Genomic DNA, 24,280 nt, shown 5'->3' on the forward strand with positions numbered 1-24,280 from the left:
TTGAACATACAATTGAATCGGTTAGTTCAAAAGGGGCCCAAGTCCAAGAGGTTTGTTTTTCCAGGAAATGATTTTAATTGCAAAGCCTAAAGGGAGGCTACACCAAATAATTAATACTTTACCCAGATTTAGCACCAGTTCATAGCTTACAAATGCTATAATATGAAGCACCTCACTTTTAAAATTTCAGAGGAGTAGAAACTTAAGTCTCTGGAGTTGGGCCCTTCTTGAATTAAACAAGGGCGCTGCCATATTGGATAACTAGTGCTGCCATCTATGGGATAAAGCAAAACCCATCCAAGAGAGGCCCATGTCCGGGAATTTTGGACTTAATGCATTTTAAATGTCAAGCATAGTCAATACGTTACAACAGACTTGGGACTTTATTTGCACATAAACAAATAGCTTTTCTCTTGAAGATCATAAGACATAACATCTCTATTTTGAAAAAATGTGGACTTGGGCCCCTGTTGTACTAACCGATTCAATTCAAAGTTTGCCCCCTACTGGCCACGTGATAATACTACATGTGGTAGCTGAGCATGAGCTTGTGTAAACCGAAAGGCTTTAAGGCAAGACTGATTATGCAACAAAAATATGCTGAAAACACAGATATTACTTCAAACTTTTTAACTATGGTGTATTAATAGAAATATCTGTAATTAAGAGAATGTTTTGTTTGTTTCTCTGCTATCAACGTATTCTATGCTGCATTTTTTTCAATCCTTCAAACTCTCCTTTTCCGTTTATGCACATCATCCTCCTCGTTTCTCCCCAAGAGCAATCGGCGCATGTTTTTTTTTTTAGCTGTGGCTCTTGTGCTCTTAGTTAAGGCTCATCTTAATTTTCCAATTATAGCTTGAAGATTTTTGTGTCCTATTTCATTTTTCCAGAGACCTCAAAATCAAGCTCAGCTAAATGTTTATTTAGGGCTGTCTGAAAGTAAAAGGAGACTCATAGAACAAAGCTTTAGAGCAATACAAGAATTTATATAGCAACAAATAAACAAGTGACTACAAATACTTTAATTATACTCCTGTGAGGAATAATAAACTACAGCTGTTCAGTATAGTTATACTTATGTGATGGAATTGGGTGTGAAATCAATTTATAATAACTGTACAAAGTTAACATTTCAGTTCATCCTATCCCATACTAACATGTGTGTCGTTGAGTCTGAAACAAAAGTTTAGGATAAGCAACATAAAACACTGGGTGAGTCTTCAGCATTTATGTTCAGGAAAAATAAAGATCACCTGGTCGATGACTGTTTTCTCTGGTGCCCTCTAGTGTTTGAAAATTATATTACACTTAAAATGCAGATGAAAAAAAGAATTTAAGGGGCAGGTTTTTTCTGGAAACTGCATTAAGTTACCACCTTTCTTTCCAAAAATCTTATCTTTCAGGAAATAAAAATATTTAGAGGATAGATGAAACTCTTTTGCACCACTATAAGTTTGAAAAAATGAACATGTGACTTAAATCTTTAGAGAAAAACCTTTCAACTGTGTTTTTAATGCAATTTCTAATACATTGTGTCTGTTGTTTGTTTGTTTTTTTTCACAGAAGAGCCAAAGCTGGTACAATGTAAGTTTGTTTTCATCTTTACCGTTTATTTGTGTTTGTGCTGCTGTGCATTTGTGACGTACATGGAAGTGTTCCACTTCAAGAGAGGAAATATATTTGCCCTAACTCGATTTACTTGAACCCCACCACTGGGGGTGGCTTGCCCTGCAAACAGGTGTTAGCATGAGCTTAGGAAAGCAAAGATTACCACCGCGAGTTTGTATTTAAATTTCAGGCCAGTGATCCTCTCCTTTTAGCCAATCTCAATGTTTTCCGGTAGATCTTCCAGCCTGCTTTTCCTTTATTCGTTTTTCTGCTTCAGCACACCTGATTCGGCCTCTTAATGACAGTTATTGAACTCAGATGTGCTTTTGGAGGAGAGCACGCTAAAGATGCAGGTTTGGAAAGGCTGTTGGTCAAGATTGGAAAGCCTGTTTGTGTCCTAAATGAAACCCGAGTGTTGCAGTTTGGATGTACGCCACAAGGTGGGGCACTAAATCTTTTGTAAAACCAGCAGTTAACCCACGGTCAGACAGCTTTACCTTGTGCGTTGTGTGAGTTCACAGACCGATGATGGATGACAACTGCATCAGTGTCTAACTTTAACCTGGAGTGTCTTTTGGAACAGCTGTTCCTATTTCATTTTCTTTCTTTTCTTTTTTTTTTTTTACACTGCCCGTGTATACGTTCTCCTTTTCTCCCCAGCATGAAAGGCAACACATCCTGAGAGTAAGCATGACTCGTATTCTCGTGCAACCTTGCATACCTCTGGATATCTCTCTGTCTGTCGGACTTGTGGGATTTTGAAGTCCCTCTTTCCAGTTTCTCATTCCATTCACTTCACCTAGTGTTGTTACTGGCCCGCTGCAAAGCCACGCATTTTTTCAAGAATAAATAATATAAATATTGTTTTAGTATAGGTCACAAAGATGCCAACAAATTGCTGTGATTAAGTCTATTAACTTACAAATTTGCATTTTTACTAAAGTTCCTTGGATTGGTTGTCAGATGTGTGTACTACTACACAAACACGTCTTGTTGGTATGCAGCAGGTGGTAACAAAGCACTGAGCTTCTCACTATACTAAAGAACAAACCATTTCAAGAGCCTCTGAATGAGCCATAGGAATGTAACACGGTTACCTGGGCTGAGGCACGTTGATTCTGCTCCTCCTGCTCTGGAAAACATCCGCACTTGGAACGGTTGGCTGTGGGATCTGGCTGTCGCATTAAGCGGGAAATGCAGCAACTATCCAATAGACATAAAAAATGGAAAATGGGTGGTGTGATCCAGAGAGTCCAGAGAGCCTCTTGAACACGGCTCTAACACACTTAGGTCATAGCAAACCCTCTTTTCCCCTCTATATTTTCATATATAATGAACCTTTCCTCTTACAACACATTTGATGGCACTGGTGCTTACCTCTCAGTGTTGTGTTCCACACAAGTGTTGGGGATGTTAAGAGAAGCTGCTCAAACATACAGTTTTATTTGCACTCTGCAGTCAGACCTGACCACACTGAGAATATGTGAGATGTTCTTAAGAAGGTACCTGTCTCACTGTCGACAAAAAACAGAAACCTGTGAAGGAAAACCAATGTTATAACATGGCTTTTTCAAGAAAAGCCCAGGTAAAGAAACATTTTAAAGATAAATGTTGTCCAAAACATTTTTTGTTAGTGATTTTTGAGTATATTTAACAAAAACATAAGGCTATTCCTTCATAAACAATAAAAAAAGTACTAATAGTTAAGACAAGTGAGATCACAGATTGATAATAAAATTAAAGATTATAGATATGACTTCAACAGAGTGACAGTGGCACAGAGTAGAGCGGTCAACCTCTGATCATGGGTTCACTAGTTTGGTTCTTTGAGCCTTAAAGGAGTCACTTTTTAAGTATGAGCCATTTACAAAACTACCAAATCCGTTCCAAAGTGTTATTTAACATAGACTGAATAAATCAACTTTTTTTCTGTCATTTCTTTCTTTTTTGCAAATTTGGTTATGAAAAATCCGTTTTTACAAATCCAATAATTTTGACATGAACAAATCAAGGGTTTGTTTTTCTTTTCAATAAGAAATAAACTTTTTTTTTTTGCTCAAAGAACCACAAGAATTCATTTTTATAGATAATTGATTCATAGATGTCATATTTACATACTGGCTTTTTGTAAATAATCTAAAAATAATCCTTTTTTTTCTAAATCAGCCTTGGTTGGACAAATCTGTGATATGCCCCTTTTATATAAGGAAAATACATAAAATTAAGTAAAATGTCAAGATCATCAAGGAAATGATCAAACCATCATTGTGGTGTTTGTCACATTCATGATGCACACAAACATGTCATTATCACATACGAATCCTGAAAGTAGTGAACAAGTAAATGCGGCTTAGATTAAGTGGAATTAGCTTTTTCCTTCATTTTTAGCTGCTGACGCACAATCATAGAGTGATCGACAAATCATTTTTCTTTCATTTCCATGGCTGGTTTCCAACATCTATCAGGAAAAGCGTCCTCTGTTCAGTTAGGAACAAAAGCACGATTGTTTTCTCTCCTGAAGCTTTGAAGTGTGACGTGGAAAAAGACAATTCCAGACATGACCTCAGTCTTCGTGGAAAAACACAACTATCTTAATACATTCATCAGTTTGTCTTGACTGTATTTTGACTCGGGTCCATGCAGTCCATCTTCGTACCTGACATTCTCAGCGCACACCCAAAAGCATTCACCTTCAACCGAGCAGGGCTGAGCTGAGCAAACACAACAAGATCTGCTCTTTCTGAGTCAAAGCTTTCTCCTTAAAAAGTTTCAGTTTGAGACAAAAAGATGATCAGAATACCGCTATGTTATATCATCATTAGCACACATGTTTAAATACCAGAGATTTTTTTAAACAAACTTTATTAACAAAAATTGCTCATACAAAATATCAAACATTGACTCTCCACGCTATGTGCAAAATTTTTACATTTGCCAGAAAAATGTACAGAAATATCAAAAATCTATATTGATAGCAAGATAATACATAAAAAACTAAGAATAAAACAAAAATAATAAAGGTAAAGAATTCTGTTAAAGTCTTAAAAGTGACCATGTTTCTACAGGAGATGACTAAAACCACATTCACTAAACTGAATCATAATTAATTATCATAAAAAGAAATGTTGTTCCTGTCATTTTCTGCTCTAGTCTTCACAATCTTCATTAAATTAACACATCTTGTGTGTGTCATTATTCTTGGAAAATCTCCAAAATCAGGTTGAGTGTTGAAAAACCTATTACACTAAAGAAAATGAACAATGAACGCCACAATTAATACCCTTAAAATCTGAAGTACTTATAGAAAAATCTCCTTTGATGACAATAGTGCTTTTTAAAACATATATTTTGTGGAACTCCTGTTATATAGAATTAGTATTCATAGATTTAAATGTTTTATCCTTTGTCATTTTCATTATTATGAATTAAAGGGAAAATCAAGTCAAAATTCAGCATTTCAGCAAATTGAAATGTATGGAAAAACTGTTATGTAGAAAATTCCTGGTGTCTTACCTTGTTCTGATAATTAAGTCAATACACTTGCAAAGGTTTCCTGAGCCCTTAGACTTTTTCTCAACCTGGGTCAGTCAGGCTTAGTCCTGGGGAAGACTGCTGATTTGACAGATGTTCAGCAAGGTCATCAACGCCCAGGAGGTCAAGCCACAAATGATCATTGCCTAAAACACTCTAGTGCTGTATCCAAGTGGCCGTGGTGCAGCGGTAGGGCGGTCGACCCACGATCGTAAGATTGCATGGTCGATTCCCGCCTTGCACGCCCATGAGTCGAAGTGTCCTGAACCCCACCTTGCCTCTGGTGGGAGGTTGGGGCCAGTGTTTGGCAGCGGAGCCGCCGCCAGTGTGTGAATGTGTGTGTAACTGGGTGAATGGGACTGTGACTGTAAAACACTTTGGGCCTTGAAGAAGGTAGAAAAGAGCTATAAAAGTATACACCATTTACCATATACCAAGCATATTGACAGAAAGTTTAGTGGAGGGAAATGGTGCGGTAGGAAAATCTGGAGCCACTCCACGTAGACAAACATCTTACACGGGCTGCGAATGTTGCAATCATAATGTCAAGCCACTTGTTTACCAGGAACAACAAGTACGTCTCACTTGAGTTAAGGGTCTTCTTAGATGACAAAAAAAATGTAAAATGTGCTTTTAGTTTGGAAATCAGAGTCTGAAGAAAGATGGAGGGGCACAGTCTGTCAGTGATAGTCGGAGGTGCCAGAGTGTTGGTCCACTGTGTCCACAGTCAATGCAGCCATCAAGCAGGAAATTCTGGAACGCTTTAAGCCGTCTTCTGTGGACAGGCTGTGTGGACTTGGCCAGGGTTCAAAGGACCACACCCAACAATGAAGATGTTCTTAACACTTTAGTCCCAACTACTGGATATGAGCTGTCTGCAGGTGAAAATGGTCAAACCAGTATGGGGCATGCAGGTGGCTAGCACAGAATTTTAAGATAGTCGTAGAGCCAATATATTCATGCACATGTTTTCCTACGAGCTGCAAGCGGCAGGTCGTAGCGAACACTTTAGCAACATGTAAGGGTTAGAAAGGGGGAAGTAGATGAGACACAGGCATGTTGTATGGATCTTTCTTTTTTTTCCGCCTCTCCAAACACTGTGCACTGCACACGGGGCCTGTTAGTGCTGTTCAGGTGATAATTGTGCGCCGCTTATGCGCCCGTTGCACAATCCGTGTGCGCAGCTTGACCGTTATAAATGAGCAAATCAGATGTTGGTATCCTACTGGCGTCTTACAGGCACTTACACATCACATTCACACTCCATCCCTGGGGCATTTGCACACGATCAGTGAAGGACCCATACGCACACCTCACCCTGGGGGACTAGAGTGCGGTGTAAGGGCACTCTATCACCCGTATGTCATAAGTCTGTGTAACTTACATTGTCTTTACAAATACTTCAAAAAAACTGTCACTACACGCGATAATGGTACGATTCATTTTCATGACGTCCCTTGAGCCTTAAAGGAACTACGGGATCCATCTGTGCTCCTCTTGAGATGCTGCTGCTCCTCTCTACAACCTTCTGCAAAAAAAACAAAGTACCCATATGGGTCAACCACCGTACCGTTGCATGTGACTGAGGCATTAGGCAACTATCAAAGCAACCTGTGCTTCCAATATACTTATTGGATGGGCACACTGGGTATGTGGCACACATTCAAGAATGTGCTAAATGTGGGATCATAAATGCACGTATTGCCCATTGAGTTCCCACTGAATGAGCAAGGAGGGGATTCTTCTCCTTTTTTTACTGCTTACTAGCTTACTAGCACATGTCTGCCATCTACAGTTGGAAAAGGCTTGGTGCAAAATGTCGGAACGGTGAAAAATCTCACGAATGTTGCTCCAGGCTTTTTCTTTCACAGGTCGGGCACAAGCTGCAAGTAATTTCTCTACCATGATCAATTTTCTATTTCATAAATTGAAAATCCTAAAATGAAAAGGCATGCTATCCATACACCACTACCAAATCCAGGTCCCTGATTGGTCAGGGTTCGACCTTGTTTATCTTTCAGTGTGCATTCAGTGGCTGCATGTTTTGTCTGCAGAGCCCAAAAGCGATCGTAAAACCTTGCGAAACTACAAGAGAACATGAGAGTTTTAACGCAAAAGCCCACATCTGCATTTGTGGGCGTGCACATAGACTTTTCACTGGTAGTGGCTACTTAAATGCACGTTTCCGATGTGAATTTAGCTTTACTCACAGCCACAGACCGATGTTACCAAGGTACCTTAAAGGGCCTATATCATGCTGTTTTCAAGCCTTCCATCAAGCTGCTACCCAACCTGGAAGTAAGACGACTCGATCTTTGAGGCACCGGGTTTCACTCCATGTGGGTGCCGCCTATTTCCTAGTGTTAATCTAAAACAGGCACTCAGAAAAGCGTGAATGGATCAAAATACGACTTTGGCGTTGTTTACAGTGAGGAATGATATTATAATACAATAAAAATAGATATAAAGGCCCTTTAATGCAGTTTTCACACAGAATGCCCAAACAACTATTGAGGGTATCAGGGGGGAAATTTAAAGCCTGACATTTGTGTCATCCTTTTTTGATTAATAAAAAAAATGTTTTGATACACTGAGACGCTCAACTGTAGGATTTTCTGGTTTTGATACCAAAATAAACAAAATTACAAAAAGGAAAACGTTTTAAATCTGTGGGTAATTTTGCTTTATAATACTGAACTTTCACTCATTGAACTGACGGACCAAAAATGTTTTACATTTTTCACAAAATGTCCTTTTATTTATTTATTTATTTTATTCTTTTTAGATGTACCTGTATTTTGTCGTCATACAAGTTTGGCACAATGCTTCCATGGTACTGAGAGTTCAGAGGGTTTAGCAAATCTGTCAAAATGAACACAAAAAGAATTAAGACAGAAAAGAACTGAGAACAATCAAGTCTTTCATTAGTTATTATGGTTATATGAGGTGGCACAGAATGTAAAACATTCTTACTGATAAAGGTTTATTATTTATGGAGGAAAAGCCCGCTCCTTTAGCACACACCCTGCTTTACAGTACCAGTCTCCTCCATCCCCTACTGTTTGTCCAGCAAGTTAATAATGAACCAAATCAATACGCTCTGTGTCTGCAGTCCCACCTCATCTGAGGTAGCAGCACAGAGTACCTGAACTCTGGACCCTGCATCACTCACCTTATACCCCTTTTTTTTTGTTTTTTTAAAGAATAAGTGGATCGAGGATCCCTCGATGTGGACATCACAAGTCATTTTGAGGGATGAATCCTCATTTCCTAGACGTTCAAACTCTAATGATATAGAGGACATCTGTGCAATTAAAGCATTGTTCTGCTCTCCAACAAGCCTTTCACCAAAGAGTGTTTTCCAGGCCGGATTCCAACATCTGGTTCTCTGGCTTCAGTTTGTCTCTTTAGGATCTAGCTAAAGAAAAACTGGGGAAAACAAGCAAACCTTGTCTTCATCCTTCATGCAGAAGTTGTGGCTTAAGTCACACTTCCACAGCTGCCGTTTTGAGTTACAGTTTGGAAGTCGCACCCACAGGTTGTGTTTTGAGGGACGCTAAAATAAGAGCAGCACATTTTTCTCATCTCCCTACAGTAAAGAAGGGGGATCGGGTATCAGGGGTATGTGGTTATACTCCAATCCACGGTTAGGAGAAAACGCCTTCAGATCCATTGAGTGATCCAAGATCAGCACTCATACTTCCTTTGGTTTAGATTTTAGTCGCTATCGAACATTGATGGAACAACTCATTCGTCGGAGAAGACTGGATCGCCACCAAATGCCGATTCTCTCAGAATAGACGGTGTTGTTCTGCAGGCGGAGGTAACTGGAGGTTGTGTTCACATCTGTTCTCTATTAATCAATCACTTGGAAAGACAGCAGGATGGACTGGAGGCAGGCTTTGGTGGAGGGGAATGCATTTATTTATTTTTTGGTTTCAGTTTGGGTCCACTTATTTCCTCCAGCTTTGACGGGGCTCGTATTAGAGCTTTCCACAAAGTAAACCTCCCTAATTCTGTCCTGCTTGTAAACAGAGTAATTACAAGGCACTTGAGACTTGGACAGCACCTTACACACACATGCACACTCTGCTCACACAATATAGGAGGAGTAAGCAGGAGAAAAAAAGGGAAAGAGCTTGTGGAACGATAATAAAGAACTTGTTGGTTGGGGTTACTAGAGGGCAACGGCCGTAACTCCTCTCCCTGTGAGTGTGTGAAAGGAAGTGGCAGAGTCAGACAACGGAGGGGCAGTTTTAGGATCATGTGGCTGGAGCGCTCTGTGTCCACTGCTCCACTCTGAAAGCAAGTGTGGGGGGGGGGCGGACACTGCATCCTAAACGCCGCCGGACTCGCCAGCTGCTTCTTCTATTTCAAAACTCTTGTGTAAACTGGGGAGTCCTCCGACATCAGTGGAAGGAAAAACAGGATTCCAGGAAAAAAAAGGATCCGACACGATGAGCGGGGAGCTGGACGAGGACCCTGCCGTGTCGGAGTGGGAGGCCATGCTGGAGCTGGATGAGGCATTAGCGGGGTGGCTCCTGCAGGGTCCGGCCAGAGGAGAATGGGGTTGGGAGTGGGGTTGGGCTGCGTCTGACCTTCCGGACCCTGACTGGGACGATGAAGACATCCCCGCTGTAAGTTGACCTCTGCTTGTAACAAACTGGGCTAAAATGCTGAGGGGCTCTTGCAAACAAGGTAGTCAGAAACCAAGCTTTTGGTTGCAAACCTTCTTTTTGTTGTAACGAGTGCGTCTTTGTGGTGATTCCCTAGAACAAAATAAAAACCTCTGGTTCTGGTTATGAGTCATAGCTGTTGGAATTCTTGCAGACCTCAAAGAGGCCTCTTGTCAGAGGAAACCATCAGATTACTATGGGCATCTTCTATTCTATTCAAAAATACAGGTGTGTGTTTGGTTAAATCTGACTCACAGGGAGAACGTGGTGTAAACAGTTTAGGGATGTCACTCAGTTGATCTTTAAAAAAAAGCATAGCAGAGGGAGAAGAAGTTCTACATAAACAGGCTTTCCTTTCCTCGCCAGCCCTGCTCCAAAGGTTTTTTTGTTTTGTTTTTGTTGGATTGGCAGCTATAGCTTCCTGAACATTTCCTGCTGAATGGAAACATCTGGCGCAGATACAGAGAGTCTTCACTTCAGTGAACACTCCTTTTTTTTTTTCTTGGCACATCTTAAGCTAAAAAAATCAAGGCTACTTGAAGCAACAACAAAAAAGGATAATTTGAAAGATTTTCCCAAGAACTAGTGGAACTTTTCTGCACCATCATCAGATACACTTATCCACTGCCACATTAACAAAACCAAAAATGGGCTTCTTTCTAAGAAGAATCGTATATGGTTAACCCTAACCTCCTGTCACGGCAGCATGTGCATCAATTGATCTGCTGGTTTTCATACTGTTAGCTCGGGCTGCTTTCTTGTTTGTCATCCACCATATATCCATGTACCTGTCAAAACCCCCCACAGTACGGGAGTGGAGGCCTGGCTGAATAAAAGCAGCCATCCTTGTCACATCTGTGGGTGGTTTTAACAAGATGATCTCACGTGCTAGTAGAAACAAATAACCCAGGAAAGTCTTGCAATGAAGCATGCGGGTGATGGCGTGAGCTTGGGAAGAGGTGGTCTGTAACGCCAGTGTGCCCGTTCCTGCAGGTGCTGAGCCCCACATACAAGCAGCGCAATGAGGACTTCAGGAAACTCTTCAAGCAGCTCCCTGACACAGAGAGACTCATTGTGGGTGAGTCGCACACTCAGGCCATCCGAGCACTGGCACAGTGCAGCCAACTTGTTAGTAATGAGAAAATGATTAATCCTCATTGAGCTTCGCCTACAGTGTGCCCTAAATGCATGCAGTGTTTCTTTTGCTTTGTCCATGTCTACCTGGCATTCTTGGCAGCCCTCTGCACTCTTCTAAGAACAAGTGTTGCACTTTAGTTTAGTCTTTTGTCTGATTAAATGTTATAAATTATATCATAGAGGCAGGAAGGCGAAAAATGATTAAAGTCGCACTCCAATCATATCTTGTTCCATTTTAAAACTGTTTTCAGCGTTTGTTTTTTTTCCCGTTATGATTACGCTGATTTTAGCCAAAAGCACACAAAAAAAATGTTTTAAGACATAGTTTCTGCAATGGGCGAGACCATTGGCACAGAGCAACCCCGCCCCTGTTCCCGTCTTCGTTGCTGAGAGCTCAGACCAGGGAGCTTGTGGCAAATAAGCTCTTTTTCAAACAGCACTTTTCCTTCTGCTCCTGATATACAACGACTTGAACACAGAAATACTCGGATAGCTTAATTTTCTGTCATCATCAGAAAAAAACACCAGAAACTTCATATTCATTGGAGTGGGTCTTTAATGTTGTGACTTTTTACTAAAAACAAGCAAAGGGTAGAAATGAATTAATTCAAACTGTTGGGAAATGCAAAAACTGTTATTTCTGCTGAGGCATCAAAGTCATAAAAGAAAAGGCCCAAATTTTTGTCCTCAAACTAACATTGTAGTGCTTTTGTCTCTTTAGTGCGGTTTGAAAAGGATTTTAAACAGTCAGCATGATGAATGTTTGACCTTTTTAGTCAAGTGTATTCCACATAAACTCAGTTTAGGCAACTGAAGGCGCAGTACCATTTTCCAGCTACTTTACCACAACATGGAGGCGTGGTTAATGCTGTTGACTCTCTGCATGAAAAAGTTGGGTTTCAGTCAGGCTGTTGGTGCAGCCTGACCCTGTTGAATGGCGTAAAGCTGTCTTTTGCCTGCAGCAGAACTCCCTCAAACCACCACTAATCCTCACATGAGCTCAGCACTGGAGCCTGCACTCAGAGGCATCCACTGTTTGACAACAAACATAAAGGCAGCACTTTCAAACACATGACCTGCATTGCCTCAAGTATCTGTTCCAGTCATCATCATTCCAATGCAAATGGTCTTAAGCCAACTTTAGGTCTCTCCTTCCTGTTCTACCCTGTGAGGGGTATGAAAGTGATTTCTTTTCACAAACCTGAAGCATACAAATTATTAATACAGACACCCAATGTGAATCAATGTATTTGCGACCAACTCCAGGCGGTCAGGGAATTGTTAGACGTGCAAAGACAATGTTTCTCCTCCCAGGAAAGTTATTCTGACCCTGTCAGTGCAGAAAAAGTCAGAACGATCCTAACCTGAATCATGTACACTCTCTGTTTTAGGTGTTATCTTTACCCTGACGCCAAAAACGTGAATTTTAAGTTTTAAAGTTAGTGCTTAGTCTTTAGCACCATGACAGAACATGAGTGAAGTATTGTTACTTTTGTATTTGGTCTTTCAGGTAAAAAAAATAAAAATTACTAAAAGCTTTCAAACTACATCTGAGAGCCAACAGCTATAAAAAAAAACTCCAGGTTTTTTTCCACATCATGTTTGGTAATCTTGCTTTTACTTCATCAGCTAATTTATTGTTCAATATTATGTTCCTTTCTGAGCTGCTCATTGACATATTTGGCACTAGCTATAGAACAATTCAAATGATTTGGTTCAAACCTCGATTTTTGGGTCACGGTTTTGTTTTCCTTGGATGTAAGATTTGTGTGTTACAAAATAAGTAATAGTTGGGGGGAAAACATTTTTTATTTGTATTAAGCAAGTAACAATGAAGAAAACCTTTTAGTTGGCTTAGACTAAGCCTGTTGTTACAGAATAAAACAATAAATACAAAATCCTTCTTAAATTTAGCAATAGTTTTTTGACCTTGTCAACACCAACATACTGGTATACAGTAGTGATGCAGTGATTCACCTCCATGATTCAATGTTATGGTCAATCACATGGTTTGGTTTTAGATTGTGATTTTATTTAGCACACATTTATAGTAAATTCACAGTTAAGTGTTGCTCCCATGTCATTTATAACTGTCTGACAAAAATTAAACAGTCATTACTCAGATCTTGCATCCATTACTGCAACTCTACTTACTCTTAGAAAAACAATATTAAGCCTGAATCCACCATTTGAACGACTTTATTAGCAGCATCCTGGTAACATTGGACAGCTGGTTGCTAATGATCATGCAATATTATTATGGTGTGTGGGAACAACTGTCACAATAAATCTATATTAGAAGTAAAGACTCCTGGTTTTTGTCTGTTAAATATAGATTTATTTTATTTTCAATTGAAAGCCCTTCTTCTGTTTCCTCACTAGATTTTTTTCTGCGAAAGTAACTTTGTTTGCTTGATTAGTGGCTGGTGTAGCCAAGTTGGGGATGTGTTTTTGACACTTGACCGAGCGACTTTACACGCGTCAAGAATGAGTCTGATGTGGTGGGGGGACTCCAGTGGTTTTTTGACAAAATAAAATCAGAGTCAAAATTGAAAATACAATGGAAAAAACGTAGGTCATGTATTTTTTTTCTCTGCAGTCTGGTACCAATTGTCTGGCCCGGCGGTTGGGGACCACTGCTGTACTGAATAGATAATGAGGACTGATTTTTTTGTGACTTGTTTGTGTTGCAGACTACTCCTGTGCTCTTCAACGGGACATCCTCCTGCAGGGAAGACTCTACCTCTCTGAGAACTGGATCTGTTTCTATAGCAACATCTTCCGATGGGAAACACTGGTAATGCCTCTCAGGGGTCCGTTCAGTTTTTTGCACACCATTGACGACCATGTACATATGACTTGTGTGTGTTTGTACAGCTAACAGTGAGACTAAAGGACATCTGTTCCATGACTAAAGAGAAGACAGCTCGCCTCATTCCCAATGCCATCCAGGTCTGCACGGACACTGAGAAGGTACAGGAGTCCACGTGTGTACTCTGCAGGGACTGCAGGTTAACAATAATTATACCATGGTCCGGTTGAAAACTCAGTTCTGATTGGCTGCTGGGTATGCATTAAAACCTGATAACCGGTGAAAAAAGAAGTTCTGGTCACCTAGCTTAAATGTTTTGTATCACTGCGCCGGCTTCTTTAAAAAAACCTTTTGCTTCATCATTTGGACAAAATCAAGTGGTAAGAGATGAAATTTCTCTCTGAACTGATGCTTTATTCAACCCATCGCGACGATCAGCATATATATATCGCCGAATCTTAACTGCAGCGGTGGTGCTATGCAACGCGGACTATATGTTACGTGATGCACCGCATCACGTAACATATAGTCCACTTTTTGTGAGAAAAGCGATCCAAATCCCCCAAAAAAACAAGAATTAAGGACTAAAACCTGGTTAATATATATTGCTTTTGTAAGTGACCAAGGGTATAAGCAGGTCGCAGGTCCGCTTCGCGTCGGACGGTTCAGGCTTCCACGGCGTGCGTTAAAAAGTAATAACCGCACACTTCGTCTGCCATTAACCCTTACTTATCTGAAGTTAAAAAGTGTCACTGGTGATTCCCATCAACCCAAACAATCAGGAATCAAACCGTACAGTTTTCAATGCTCTTCAGTGTTGCCTTTTCTATTCACAGCACTTCTTCACCTCATTCGGAGCCAGGGACCGGACATACATGATGATGTTCCGGTTATGGCAGAATGCACTACTTGATAAAGTCAGTATATCTGATGCCTGCAAGTGCTCTCAATACATCAAAGTAAAAAATGAAGGGAATTTATTATTTTCTGCTTTACACCTTCTTCAGCCCTTGTGCCCCAAAGAGCTGTGGCACTTTGTCCATCAGTGCTATGGCAACGAGCTGGGCCTGACAAGTGATGACGAGGACTACGTTCCCCCTGATGATGACTTCAACACCATGGGGTGAGTGTGCTTGAGTTAAACTTGCTTGTAATAAACACTTTGGATCAATTGGCTGACACTTAGCTGAAATAAAATCAAAAATGTGTTTAGAAATCATTAATTGGGCACTGAACCAATCAACAATGAATAGTGGCTATTAATGGGAAAGGCTCTTTTCAGGGGTCGCCACAACTAATCACTAACATGATCATGTACCAGCTTGCGGTAACACTAGAAAGTGCCCCCAAGCGGTTGCAGTAATTTCCAGCACCTAGTAGTCCTTGAAGTCGAGTCTTGAGTTAAGTCTAAAACCCTTGATATCAAGTTTTGCATTACGTCCTGAGACCTCAAAGCCTGGTCTCATATCAAGTTTCAAATCCTTGAGGGCAAGTCTCGAGTCAAGGTACAAGTCCTTAAGCTCAAATCTCCAATGAAGGTTTAAGTCCTAAAGTACAAGTCTCGAGTCAAGGTTCAAGTCCTTGAGGCCAAGTCTCGAGTCAAGGTTCAAGTCTCAAGTCAAGGTTCAAATCTTTGATGTGAAATCTTTCTTCAAGTTTTAAGTCTCTGCTTTTATGATTAAAGTGAACCTCAAGTCTGAAAGGGAAGTCCAAGTCCCTGTCGTTCACGGAGCCAGTCATGTTCACACAGTGGAGTGTTGACTTACTGTCTGTTTACTGTACAGTTTTCCATATGAAGATACAATGTGACACATTTGTGTCACATTGTCTTCTGTTCTAGATTTGTGTGTTCAGAACCTTTTTTCACATGATCCACACTAGAAGGATCATTATATAAAACATTGTTTCCTATTTTTGTGTTGTTTTTGGATTTTGATATGTTTGAGGATGGAGTTTTCTACTGTTGTTATATATTTAATTTACCGAGTTTGCAAATATTCCTTTGCATGTTGTAGCTGTTAGAAAAAACCTTTTTCAAAAGTTGAGACTGAATTCTTTAAACTAAACAAACTCTCCCTCCATCACTGTTATCTGGTCCCTCCAGGTTTAGCGAGGAGATTCCAAATGAGGAGAATGAGATCAACAATGACAACTTGACAAAGAGCAGTGCAGAGGCCAAGCCTGAGGGGAGCCCTCCTCCGCTGCTCAAGAAGGTCATTCCAAACAGCGCCATCCCAAGCCCTGGCAACAATGACACACCCATCACAGTAAGCCATTAACTGGTTCTTAAACCCACTAAACTCTCTTGAGATGGAAATAGAGGGTTACAGATGGGATTTTCTCCCTCAGTTTGACCTTCCAGTGGAGGAATTTACAGACTGCCTCGCAGACGGGGAGCTGTTGACTGTTCCTCTATTAGAGGAGGAGAAGAAAGAAACCAGTGGACCTGAAGGTCCTGTTCCCTCACCATCCCTGGACCTAAATGACAATGAAGATATCCCTACTGAGCTCAGTGACTCTTCAGAAACCCACGACGAAGGTATTTCAGCTTCCATCCTTCATCCATTGCCATTGTGGGGTGATGTTGAGGAAATTGGAAAGAATCACACCTTGAATTTTGCTATTCAGGTGAGGTGCAGGCCTTCCATGATGATCTAAACGGCAGGCAGCATATCAATGAGGTGTACAGGATCAGCGTGGACAAACTCTACGACATTCTCTTCAACAAGTCTCAGTTCATGAGTGACTTCATGGAGCAACGGCGATTCTCGGGTTATTACCCCCTACATTCTTATGGTAATACAGTCACTTTCCAACGGACCTTTGTAGTTCAATAAAATCTGACTTTTTTTTTGATCCAGACGTGGTGTATCACCCATGGAAGAAGGACGAAGGTGGACACCAAACCAGAGAGATCATGTACACCATCTCTCTGTCCAACCCTCTGGCACCTAAGACAGCTGCGGTCACTGAGACGCAGGTGGAGCAAGCCCCACAAACGTTCCAAATCACTTTCTAGCTATTGAGCAGCAGTTGATTAAGCCACATTTTGCTGATTTTCTTAGACTCTGTACAAAGCCAGCCAGGAGAGTGAGTGTTATATAATAGACGCAGAGGTCATCACGCACGACGTGCCCTACCATGATTACTTCTACACTCTCAACCGCTACATGCTAACACGCGTGGCCAAGAACAAATGTCGGTTACGGTGAGGGACCTCAACTAATTTGAACCAAATGTTGCTGTCTACTTTGTCTTTGACATGTTTGTATTCAAAACTGCTGTTCGTGTCTGCCGAAAATGAGCTTGTATTTGTGTCCTTCAGGATATCAACGGAGCTGCGTTTCAGGAAACAGCCGTGGGGTCTGGTGAAGGGCTTAATAGAGAAAAACTTTTGGAGTGGACTGGAGGAGAACTTCCGACATCTTGGTAAATGTTTCTGTGATTTAGCTTGTCTGTCTGTGTCACAAAAACTACCATTATCTTCTACTAATATCACAAATAACTAAACTGGGAAAAAAATTATTTACATTTTTTGCAACTTGTTCCTTGGATCAAGATTTTGTCATTGATTGCAAAAACCCATCCATTCATCCATCCATTTTCTATCCCCGTTCTATCCCAATCGTGGTCACGGGGTGGCCGGAGCCTGTCCCGGGGCGAAGGCGGGATACATTGAGAGGCATAAAGCAAAATACCTGATGATCTTCTTTTTTTTTAAATTAAGGATTGATCAGCCATTTTTTTCTCTGTTTATGATTTCATTTTAAAGATTGCCTTAACTGTTCATAACCTTCACAAGTTTAATGATTGCTTGCTGGTGATAGAAAGCTTTAATACCTTTTACTTTGGTGAAAAATCACAACTTTCTCCACAAACCCAGTTAAAAAATATAAATGTAAATGTACTTTACATGCAAATGTACACCTGGGCATTGATGACTGACATTTCACTTGTTTTTTTGCCAGTCTCATTAGTTCAAGCTGTTATCATTAGATGTTTCATTGGACCTGACCCAAAGTAAACGTTTGCCTGATAGAACCTGATGAATAATCACTGACAGTTTCTTTCATGTAGTCATTCAACTCTTTGTCTGCCAATCTTCTTCTGAAAAGTTTTTTTTTTACCTTTTTCAGATCAACTGTCTTTTACTGTTAACTGTGTTCCCAGATTGCTTTGAGTTTTTTGTTTTGCAACTTTCACCAGTTTTTATTTCTGTCTTCGTTTTGCTTTGACACGCCTTCCATCTCATTTTTCTCATTGTAAGCACAGCTGACTGGGAATACAAACTACCCTGTTATGGGAGTTTTTAAAACTTTTGTATTGTTTCAGTTGACAGCTCTCCAGTTGGAGCCATGTTTCCTGTCAGTCACCCAGGTTAAACAGCTCATTAAAGTCAGCAGGCACCCTTAACTGCAGACCAAGCTGCATATCTAGACTTGTCTGGGTGTTTGTGTAAGAAACACAAAGCAATTCCACCTTTATACCAGTTTTTCTTTCTATTTGATTAATTCACATACATTCGATTTTTTTTTGTTAAAAAAAGCCTCCTGTATCATGTGTCATACATTAGTATTGAAGAGCTAATGAAACACCATCCATGAGTGAGGAGACACTGCAGTTTAAAGAGCTGAGACTAAAAACCAGACATCCGTAAACTGCTGATTCTGATCTACTCCTCATAAATTAGCTGCACTTTTAAACACTCTGCTCATACTCAATGGATTAGAGTGTGGGAATGGAAACTATTGTAAAAGCATCAAAATTGGCCAACTATTATTAAACCGGGAAATGAGGAATATACTCAGCTGCTGTGGATAATTTCCTATTGCCTTTTTAAAGGGGATTGTTTTTAAAGCACACTTTATAGTTTGCCTTTAAACAGATCTGCTATTAAATAGTGTGGCAACAAAAAGGAAGCAATACAAAGCCTTTTATATGGAACCCTCTTGTTATGTTTGTTTCAAAGGAGAAGCACTGATGGTCCCGGGTCAAACTGACCCAACGCACATTTAAATATACAAAAGAGTCAGAAACCGAAAAGCACTAAATAAACATTTGTATCTCATCATTAACTCCTATATTAACCATTTAAAACAATGTTTTGTTCCAGGATGTTGTTTACTGTTCACAGATTATGATTCAGTGAGGATAAAATAATCGCTTTTTTACAATAATCATGTTAATTGTTTTTATGTACCAATGAAAAGACATACAGATAAATTACAATCATTTTGAAATCCAATTGATTTTTGAAAAAGGTGATTTTACATTTTTATTTAATTATTTTTTGAGTGATGTTGCTAAGCTAAAATAATACGCCATCTCTGCTCACTTAAAATCGAAATAATCAAGTCTTGTGGATTTGTATTGAAAGTAACTTTTTTTAATGACACTATCAAACAGTTTCATTTCTGTGTGTTCCAGCCCTTAAAATGAACATATGTATGATGCGTTACTTGACAGAACTTTTTTTTTTTCCTGTCAGAAATGGAGCTGGCCAAGCTGGAGGAGGTCATGAATGAGGCCAGCCAGCTCTCTCCAAAGGCCAAGGGGATAAAGAACTCCACAGTGAGGCGAAAGAAGAGGCCCCTCCCACACATGCGCAGCCAACATCTGGACGAAGCCCTCAGTCCTGTTACCACGCCGACAGATGAAGATGTGATTCAGAGGATCAAACAAGTGGCGGGCTCCACGCAGACGAGAAGTCCAGATCACCATCACATGCTTGGAGGCCTGGCTCTGTACAGCGTTTCCAAACTGCTGCTCATCATCAGCTTTGTGTACGACAAACACACACAGATATGTTTTTATGTGTGTCTGAGCACACTAACGATTATTATTGCACTTCCTGATTTCAGCTTTGTCCCTTCAAGGTTTCCTCATACCAAATCTCTTAAGTGTAACTTCTCTCTCTTGTTCTTTCATTGCCATTCTTAGGATCTGTCTCAGGTACACCTCTTTCCTGCTCAGCAGAAACATTTATTCAAACTGCAACTATCATTTGCATTCTCCAACAGACTATTCGATGTGTGCTAAAAGGAAATGAAAGGTTTTGACTGTTTTCTAAATGTCCTCTCCAGCCTGGTTCTGCTTGTGTTCCTCAACATGATGCTCTTCTACAAGCTGTGGATGCTGGAGTACTCTGCACAGTCCTTAACAACCTGGCAAAGTCTTCGGCTTCAGGAGAGGTACAGAGAAATCCTTTGTTCATCCGTCAACAAAAACTATGACCGGAAACTTGCAGTTTTTGGGTCAAAAATGTCCGGGCGACTAAATAAAAATATCAAATATAAAGAAAAACTATCATGACATGTATTTTTCGTCAAAAAAACTGTAGACTAATCTGAATTTCAGATGTGTAATTCTAACTGGATCTAAGTACTTTGTAAATTTAAGTAATGATTAAAATAATAAATAAAAACACACATTCTACACTTTCAAAGACACCCCCCCCCTCCTATCCCCCTCCTACCCCCCTACCCTCTTTGTTGAGTTAACACTGCAGTTGGTGATGTCATGCTGCTGTATGACTTTCAGTGTGGGAAGAAAACAGATGCTCAGTTTTTGGAAGAACTATGACTATAGAAAACACAACTGTGTGTAAAATATGCAATGTTAGAATAAGAAAATAAAACCACCACAGCTGCAGGAGGCTTCAAAACATCCCAGAAATGCATATGTTTAAAAAGTTAAGATAACATTATCAAGAGAGAAATGGGAGCTGTCCCGTTAATGCTTCAACCTTTAGTTTATCACTTTTAAACTGTAGCTCATGTTGTGTAGCAACACGTGTAATATTATAGCTATGTATGTAGGTATATATTTAGATTTATTATTTTATATTTTGACCTTTTTTCTGTCCTGAACCTACTAATAACTACCATTTTCATTAAAAAACAAATCTCTCCACATTCATATTTTGATTTGGAATTGGTTTATTTCAAGCAATCAAAGATTAAGATACAAAAAAAGACAAAGTAAAACATAAAAGAAGATATACACCCATATAAATACATCCCCATACACATGTAATAATGTTATTATAATTGCTCTTTATCAAAAATTGAGATATTTGAACTTAAACATACAATACAGGACACACTTAACCCTTGTGCTATCTTAGATGACCCCACCCTTACTTTGACGTGTAATCCATGGACACCAGTGAAGATCACAAATCATTGAAGAAAAAAGGTTCAGAGCACTGTCTAGTGGGTCTAGATGACCCAACTCCCAATGTTAAAGTGCCTAGGATAGCACAAGGGTGAAACCACTAAATGTGAAGTTTGTCGAAAAGAGTTTAGCCATTTGCTTGAAAAGGAGTGGGAGGAATCAAAAGCTTTGTTTTTCCTCAATTCAGACTCCCAACATTACTGTTATGACAAAAAGATGTGGACATTACCTTATGAAGAGCCACTATCTTGTTTAAAGGATCAGAGACAGAGTTAAAACTACTTAAATAGTTGCACAAAGCAAAAAATATGTTAAAAACTAACCTTTTTTTTATCTACTAAATTTGCAAAATATAAAAATGTGTTCAGTCAAAAGATTAATTCTGAAACAAAATTAAAGTCAACTTCAGAACTCTGCTTCATTGGTGGTACAAAGCCTTCTTCAGTCAGGAGATGACACTGAGCAGAGGGCTGCTCTGGTTATTTGCACCAAAAGCTGTCACACACTTACGCTTTCAGACGTACAGACTAAACTATATCCATATGGATTCTCACGTGACAGGAAAAACAGTTTCTAAAATTACCTCTAAGTAGCTCTGGACTTATTGAAACAATTTACTAAAGTGTTTATTGGCAAGTCCTTCCAAATGGAAATCATGCTCTAGGGCCCTCATGATGTTGCTGATGTGTGCTGTGTGTTTGTGCGTCTCCCAGTAAACTGCCTCAGACACAGATGGAGTGGGCCCAGCTGTTGGAGGCGCAGCAGCGTTACCATGACGCCGAGTTGCAAAAGTGGAGGGAGATCATCAAGTCCTCAGTAGTTCTGCTGGACCAGGTACTCAGACACATTCAGGTTTTCAGTGAGTTTAAGTAACAACAACTTTGAAAGACCAGCTCCGATCATCTTTTGATCTACTGTAAAACCGTTTGCAGTCCTCTTTTAACTACAATGATGTCTTATTTAGACAAAATCCAAAAACCAGTGCTTCATATCCATGAGACTCTTATGTGTGTTTGTGTTTGTGTGTGTGTGTGATGGGGGGGTCACAATGTGCATGTGCAGCGAAGCCTCCAGGATCAAAACAACAGGAAGAATTTGCTTTTTGCATTTTTGTTGTGGGATAGTTCTGATAAATAAATATAAAACTTCTACACTTCAATCCTCTTCCACTATATTATAAGTAAACAAAATAATATCATTGGTAGAACTTTACCAGAATACTAGAAGTGTCACTTTCATTATATAGTTGCACTTAAGTTATTTGTTGTGTTTGCAGGCAACTGAGGAAAAACATTATTGCCGTATTTTAACTGGCAATGTAACTAGAGTTACCTTGCTGGGTAACTAGTTACTTTTAATATGCAGTAGCTGACTTACTAACTCAATTACTCTTTAGGTAACAAGTAAGTAAACTGAATAATTTTAAAATAAGATTAAGATGAAAATAGCCATGAATTATAAAGCGGTGCTCCTATGTAAATTAATGATGAAATAAGAGTATCTTTGCATCTTTTGTCTACAAAAATTTGCCATGGATGATCAGTTCAACCTGTTTTCTCATCATTATTGCCTGCATGTGTGACACACTGGCTGCTGTCTCAGGGAAACGCCAACAATCCACATTTTCTCTGATGTCACAATGCCCATTACAATAACACACTGTATTTCGGTGTGACAATAGCCAAAAGCTGCTGGCTGTCTTCCCCACTAGATGACATAAAGGTCTTCAATGAAAATAGTGTGTTATCTGTGTAAGTGACATTAAAGGCTGCTAAAAAAATTAGATCTCCTATTGTCATTGCTACCAAATTCCACCCATCAGTGGTCAAAATGCACCCACACATTGTTGTACTTTAGCAAAAACAGTTCTCTGAGGTGACACCTTTTTATACAATCTGCTTCATAACTCACCACATGACAGCCCTTATCATTGTGAAACCAAGACGTTGTGCAATCAGAGGAGACATCTGACACTGCCCCCACTCGGGGGAGTTTTGAGAGTCAAAATCACAAGCGAGCAAGTGTTGAGCAGCTGAGATTGCATACGATGGTCTGTTCCCGCAGAAGCGCAGTGGTGGTGGTGGTGGTGGGGGGGGGGGGTAGTCCCATGTTGGAACACATATAATCTGTGTTTAATCACGGCTGTGGGTCCTGCAGAAAACTCCCTCATCATGGGAATGTTCCACTCTAAAGAAAGTAAAACGCTCGGGGTGTTTCAAGTGCACATTGACAGGCATAGGTTTACCAGAAAGTGAAATGTCTTTGTTTTATTGTTTTTGTTTGAATTAAGTGTGACAGTAGATTGATTCAGATAAGGTCATACTTGTTTCAGCGGAGTTGACTAATTCAAATGACATTTGATGGTCCAAACAGTTTCTGTTAATGCAAAAGATTACATGTCAATAAACATCAGTCACACCTTAAATGACAATTTCACATGAACCAATCAGAAACCACAGTTCTTCATTCATGAAAAAGAATCAGATCTACACAGAGCATTCTTTACATTTACCTAAATTTAAATTTAAGTTTTAGTCCAGTGACGGTAAGTACTTTTGCATGTTTCCTTTCTGCTGTGGAGCAGACATTTTTGCAAACAATCGCTGAAAGACGGAGTTACGTTCTAAAAATAACCCACGATAAGTGAAATCCTTTAAGTAGGGTCATGTTGTTGTTTTAGGGCTGTAAAAACCCTCACTGCAAAATTGATACATTTTTCAGACAGACATGAACATTTTAACACTTTTGTCTCTTGTTGAAACTCTTGAAGTGCGAACTTTCATAGAAAAATGAGTCCAGGATTAAGGAATGAAAACAAAAATCTGATCGGGGTCGATAAAGAGGTATGACATATTTGAAAGCTGAACGCATTCTGCAGGAGACGTGGCACAGAGGAGACTGGTTGGCAATCAAATCAGAACGCAGAGCAAAGTGTGTTGTTAAAGAAGAAAAAAAACCTGTGAAGTTGCCCTGGAAAAAAAACCACGAAACAGTGAGACGGCGAAAGGTGAACCAGACAGACGAGCTCTGTAAACCTCTTAAAGATTGTTTAAAAACCCACTTTGATGACAATCGGGTTTTTAAAATGTTCATTTTTCTAATGATGGAGGACATATTTTAAGAAAATTAAGCTTCAAATTGGATTTCTGAATTTCTAGTGTTTCAGAGAAGACGAAAGAATGCTGCCTAAGGAAAGATTGTAGTTGTTACGTAGAAGCTACAATCGGAAGGCCAAAATCTCTTAGCTCTGCTCCATTCTGATGCACTTGCAGACAAATAGATCCATGAACGTCTTTATTTGCCTCGTCTGAGCTGGAATCTGGATCTAAAACGTACG

General features: G+C 39.8%; 1 protein-coding gene across 31 annotated transcripts in view; it reads left to right on the forward strand.

Annotated features, from left to right (window-relative positions):
* gramd1bb (GRAM domain containing 1Bb) overlaps nt 1-24,280 on the forward strand; it is a 144,242-nt gene that overhangs the window by 115,835 nt on the left and 4,127 nt on the right. For 21 of the 31 annotated variants that reach the window (XM_078929689.1, XM_078929713.1, XM_078929696.1 and 18 more), the window contains 16 exons: nt 1,567-1,587; nt 2,272-2,295; nt 10,812-10,896; nt 13,649-13,752; nt 13,833-13,928; nt 14,604-14,684; nt 14,775-14,890; nt 15,872-16,034; nt 16,117-16,306; nt 16,396-16,563; nt 16,629-16,747; nt 16,833-16,975; nt 17,093-17,196; nt 19,256-19,550; nt 19,851-19,958; nt 21,657-21,777. In XM_078929689.1, coding sequence (XP_078785815.1) covers nt 1,567-1,587; nt 2,272-2,295; nt 10,812-10,896; nt 13,649-13,752; nt 13,833-13,928; nt 14,604-14,684; nt 14,775-14,890; nt 15,872-16,034; nt 16,117-16,306; nt 16,396-16,563; nt 16,629-16,747; nt 16,833-16,975; nt 17,093-17,196; nt 19,256-19,550; nt 19,851-19,958; nt 21,657-21,777 — 1,938 coding nt within the window. Of the gene's footprint in view, nt 1-1,566; nt 1,588-2,271; nt 2,296-10,811; nt 10,897-13,648; nt 13,753-13,832; nt 13,929-14,603; nt 14,685-14,774; nt 14,891-15,871; nt 16,035-16,116; nt 16,307-16,395; nt 16,564-16,628; nt 16,748-16,832; nt 16,976-17,092; nt 17,197-19,255; nt 19,983-21,656; nt 21,778-24,280 lie in introns of those variants that run through there. The other 10 variants (XM_078929691.1, XM_078929694.1, XM_078929709.1 and 7 more) reach the window with 6 other exon arrangements.

The sequence above is a fragment of the Oryzias latipes genome, chromosome 13 (assembly GCF_053564925.1).
Source record: "Oryzias latipes strain Hd-rR chromosome 13, Olatipes_Hd-rR_3.1".
NCBI lineage: Eukaryota > Metazoa > Chordata > Actinopteri > Beloniformes > Adrianichthyidae > Oryzias > Oryzias latipes.